Genomic DNA, 5,162 nt, shown 5'->3' with positions numbered 1-5,162 from the left:
CTTGTTTAATACCCTTTAAATCTGACATTTCAGCATTTAAAAAGCATAAGTTTTTTTTTTATACAGCTGTTTTTCAAGAAGTGCTGTTTTCCAAGAACGACAGCATGACGGACACATTGCAACGTATTTTATTGTGAGCCAGTTAGAGATAAATAGTTGGAGAGTTCATGTGAAATAAATCCATTTTGAAAAGATGTGAATCATTTAATTTGTTTTGGTAAATCCTTAAACATTTATAATGTTGAACCATAATTTGGTTAGCACCAGTAGGATTTTGGTAGTTATGCCACTTCAGAGATCTGTGACTTCTCTGCTCTTCTTCTTGAGGCAGTCTAACGTTAGGCTATGTGGGTTTTGCTTTCGATGCTCCTCATTGTGACACATCAGCGTTTGAGTGGCCGTGCCTGATTTAAGAACCTCGTTCTTCAGATGTTCCAGAAGCTCTGCTTTCTCAAACTCCGCCCTCTCCAGCTCTCGCCTGCGGGTTCGCTCTGCTCCCAGTAACGCACACACGTCAGACACCACACAGGAAAGTTGGTCCTAAACAAAATGTAAATGACTTACAAAAAGTTCAAATGCAAATTAAATCAATGGTGCAATTTTTCTTTTTATTTATAGGAATATTTCCTACAGTAACCCGTTTAAAGATTAAGTAAACACACTCAAGCTTAACCAATAAAATTTAAAATAGTGTGTGTGGGTGTGTACCTTGAGCTCGTCCACCTCGTTTTTTAGTAGGCTCTCCTTTTTTACCATATGTCTTCTTTGAGAATCCAACCGCGACTCCATCTCATGCCTCACTTTCTCCACCTTACAATCCAGTTCAGTCCTATCAAACGCACAACACAGTTTGGGACTCTTATCTTGGGACTCTTAGTCTATAGACCAGACTGTAGATTCAGTTTTGTCTGACATTGAGATTATAGATCAATTATTGTCTCCATTCCTCACCAAATATGCCTTTAGAGACAAACCCAGATGTTAATAGACTGTGCAAATATTTAGCAAAATCAAAATAGCTGATTAATGGAGCTTTTTGGATTATTGTGCTTGCTATCCATACTAGTTCCATGCTAGCATTGTGGAACTATTTTTTGATGTGTTATTCAGTGCATGTGCAACATTTTATATATTTATAACCCTACAATGAGACCCTGTGCTTTAAGTCCTAATCGAATAGTTAATAACCTCAAAGTGATTGAAAAAGTTGGAAAAAGTACAATTGAGTGTAAATAATGCTTGTTTGCAAGACCTCTTTTTTGCCTTTACCTCAGTAAGTCTAGCTCAGCTCGGAGTTCAGAGATGCAGTTGTGCTGAGCCTTGTCTGCATTTGAAAGTGTGTATCCGCACCCTCGGGTACACATTCTGTTGCGGTACTCACACACGCATAAGTGTGCTTCAAGAGAGTGCTGAGACACTTGCTTTGGATAACCTGTGAGAAGCAGTGGGCAGAAGAAACAGTGAAGAAGCATTTTAACATTTATGTGTAAAGGTTTATTTTAATTTAAGGACAGTACAATATGAAATCTGTGAACCTACCACAGTGGTAACACAGGTAGTCCTTACCTGTACATAGAAACAACAAACATTTAGATGGTTAGAGATTTGTTCTGTATGTATTAGAAAAATCAAAGTGAAAAAGTTCACCTATGAATCTGGTTTAACTATTCAGACATGATAAGCGAAAGTCTACCTACCATCCACTTTCTTAAAACCTGTCTACACATTTTTACAATTATCTAGTCAGCAAATCATGTGAAAGCAGTAGAATGCATGAAATTGTTCAGATACTGCTCAATCCATTCAGGTGTGTTCTCATCAAACAGAATCAAGAAATTGGGATTGCTTGTAGCTTGGTGCTGCTTTGAATGTTTAAATATTTGCAAAAGCCTTGCTGATAAGGGAGGTCAGAAAAAAAAATGACCTAGTTCAATAAAATTACAGGCTGGTAAAAGCTGACTGGAAGTCTACAGTAATTTAGATAACCGCTCTTTACAGCCATATTGAGCAGAAAAACATCAGAATGCTCAACATGTCAAAGCTTAAGCTGGATGGGCTACAAAAGCAGAAGACCACACTCCTGACAAAGTTTCACTCTGGTCACGAACAAGACTCAGACTTGCACTGTATGTGCATTATGTTAGGAATTGTGCTACTACCATATAATTGGCTCCTTGAGTAAATGCACATATCAACAGGCATGTATGAAGGTGCATACTGTTTAAAAACAAAAGGTATAATTTGTTTAATCTTTATTTTATTTTAGCTAACATTTATTAATATGACATTAGGTTAAAACAAATTAGTAACTAAAGCATATAGGCATTATTAAGAGATTTACTCCTGTTGTTAGATAAGTTTTTTTATTTTTTTTTTCCTTCACCATCAATCGTCCTATGTCATGGTTTTTATCCTGATCAGGGTTGCTGTTGAGCTTAAGCTCATATCAGGAATATTTACAGCTGATAAAATGACACCACAGGACACCATGTACACACACACAGTGGCCAATTCAGCATGGTCATTCTATGTACATGGATCATTTTAGGAATTAAAAACCAGAAGAAACCCTACCCAATTGATAAAGGTTAAAAATAGAAGTTAATCCTGGACACTAGATGATCCTGATAGCTGAGGACTGAACCCATACTAGATTTCCTGTAATAGTTTGGTTTGCTTACTGGTTGAGCTAAATGCTATACTACACTAGCTGTTCAAGGGGGTCTTCATAAAAAATTCAAGTATGATTACCCTGGTAGTTAGACTTCGTGGTTACTTTATTCTATAGTAAACATCTGCTGTTATTTTGTGTGTGTGTGTGTGTGTGTGTGTTTGTGTGTGTATACCAAGAGGCAATAGGACATCATCATCCTCTGGCACTTCTTGTATACTGTAGTGCACTTACTGTATTTGTTGTAAATTGATCTACCTGGTGTTTTCTATATGTGTTGTCTATGATGTTCTGTTCAATGTGTGTGTACATACCTTCATTGCTACAAGTAAACAGAGCAAATTCACACTGCTGTTCATGCTGACGTATGGACTCCAACGCACAGATGACCTCACATCCCTGAGAGCGATATGTACATTTCATCTGGAGCCTTGCCAAGTCATTCTTCATGTATCTGTAACACCCGTTATACTGTGCATTTAATCATAGACCTATACTATCATCACAGGTTTTCTAAGCTCGGTTGTGCCTAAACAAATTTTGTAATAGTTTGCAGTCATTAGTTGTTCAAATATTCCTCATTGGTGGACAAATAGCAGTCTTGGCTCCTGGAACATGATGATCATGTGACTGGGTTATTATTTTATTTATAATTGCACAGCAGATAAATATGTTGAAGTCCAAGTTGCAGAAAAGGAACACCATTCGAAATGAACAAAAAGTGCCATACTCTCATATATAAATCTAGGGTAAGCCATCAAACAATTTAATAATAATAATAATAATAATAATAATAATAATAAATACATGTCTTTCATAAGAATAAACAATATTCGAGTTCAAAATCATCCTGACATGATGGTGTTACAGGTGCTTTCTTCAGGTGATTAATAAAATGATTTATGAGTATTAGCTTCTCCTCATGCAATTAATATATTCCTTTGGGTCTAGCACTTCATTTTAACAGTAGTTCTGACTGCACTGTACAGTAGATTCTGGGTTTATATTAGCGCACCAGTTTTAATACTTTATCAACCCTATATATTTACAGCTATACTTACACATTTACAGCCACTTTATGGCTGTATAACCCTTTAATCTAAAGTCACTTATAATCTAATAATTAACAGATTTTTTTACAAAATTTTATGTCGTTATTTAATGAATTTATTTATCATCTATGTAAGGAGTCTCCAGTGTCAGGGCTTTGGAACAGTTAGTCAATTTTCTAACATAGGAGTTTGTACAAAACAAGCTGTATTTTGTCTCATTAACTAAAATGACTAATGTGGATGATCCACAACATTCATTGTAACCATAAATCCCTAAAAAGTGCATCAGATGATTAAAAATTGTAACTGTGGTCAAATTGCTATGCAAATTAACACACTTCACTGCTGCTTAAAAATATATTAGTTTTTTTTGTACAACATTGGTCAATTGTGTATTAATCTTTAGGTAAGTCGCTTTTTTTTATTTGTCCTGATTTGTCCCATGGAGTCACTGTTTAATTTCAAATCCAATGTCATATGTATTCAGAATATCATGCATTAGAATAAAATCAGCACACGCATGCTTTTTCTGATACAACTACCAATGTGTTGTGTCTATTCATTACTGAAACCATGTTATTTATAGGCAAATTCTCAGTTAGGTTGTACCTATGGAGTGGACGCAGGTTTGCAATGCTTAGAGGGAGCCGATCCTCAGGGCAGTTCTGATGGTTCACAAGCCAGGCATGAATGCAGGTGCTACAAAAAGCATGCTCACAAGGAGCCTGCAGAGGATCCTCCAACACGTCACGACACACACAGCACAGCAACCCTTCGTTTACATAGCCCACAAAGCGCTCCACATCATAACCCATGCTGCACACAGAGAGATACAAATACTGTAGGATTATATGGAATAAACCTGATGCAAAGACATTTCAGAGCCACACATGACTAAACGAATACTGTGAATATCATGGACGAGTCAATTATTCATTTAATTGTTAATCCATTACTGTGCAAGTAAATATATCACCCTGAAATCTGGATTTAATCAACAACATGAGCCATGACTATTAAAAAATCCAGGACTACAGTCAAATGCAGTAAAATGTGAAGTTTGAAAAACAGAAAAAACCTTTCTTACCTGTCAGACCAGGTGATCCCTCTCGTCTTTCTTTTTCATGCTCTGTTCTTCCTGCAAGGCCAACCAGGGTAAGCTTTAGGTTGCCTTAGGAACAACATGGCTGCCAGCTGTTTAATGGAGACACTGAGATATCAGGGTCAAAATTCACAGGAGGAGGAGCTTTTACAAGGTGAGCGCATCGAGCTGACTGTTTAATGCATCAACACATTCTAATGACATGCTAAACATTGATGTGCCTGTGAATCACATATGCCTGTACATTTTGTTGCATTAATATGAGTATTCTACCAGTGCAGTGCAAACATGCAAACATCCACAATACACAGTGCAGAAATCCCTCTGAGATTCTATT

The 5,162-nt window shown here is 36.6% G+C and overlaps 1 protein-coding gene across 1 annotated transcript; it reads right to left on the bottom strand.

Moving 5' to 3' along the window:
• Window positions 1–112: 112 nt before the first annotated feature.
• Window positions 113–4,914, bottom strand: rnf41l (ring finger protein 41, like). The gene is made up of 7 exons (XM_046833577.1): window positions 4,811–4,914; window positions 4,333–4,539; window positions 2,986–3,125; window positions 1,540–1,566; window positions 1,270–1,432; window positions 709–829; window positions 113–540 (listed from the first exon to the last, which is right to left on the bottom strand). Exons 2-7 carry the CDS (start codon window positions 4,536–4,538, stop codon window positions 292–294), a joined length of 906 nt encoding a protein of 301 aa, XP_046689533.1. The 5' UTR covers window position 4,539; window positions 4,811–4,914; the 3' UTR covers window positions 113–291.
• Between the last annotated feature and the right edge of the window lie 248 nt (window positions 4,915–5,162).

This window comes from Silurus meridionalis, chromosome 21, assembly GCF_014805685.1.
Source record: "Silurus meridionalis isolate SWU-2019-XX chromosome 21, ASM1480568v1, whole genome shotgun sequence".
In the NCBI taxonomy this organism is placed as follows: domain Eukaryota; kingdom Metazoa; phylum Chordata; class Actinopteri; order Siluriformes; family Siluridae; genus Silurus; species Silurus meridionalis.
Note: the sequence above shows the minus strand (reverse complement) of the source record. Positions and strands in the feature narration are given on the sequence as shown.

Excerpts from the sequence above, each read along its gene's own strand:
- rnf41l (XM_046833577.1), bottom strand. The coding sequence starts at position 4,538 with ATGGGTTATGATGTGGAGCGCTTTGTGGGCTATGTAAACGAAGGGTTG. Across the intron at positions 3,126-4,332 it reads AACCTGCGTCCACTCCATAG|ATACATGAAGAATGACTTGG; the intron begins GTACAACCTAAC and ends CGGGTGTTACAG. Across the intron at positions 1,567-2,985 it reads GTTTACTTGTAGCAATGAAG|GTAAGGACTACCTGTGTTAC; the intron begins GTATGTACACAC and ends TTCTATGTACAG.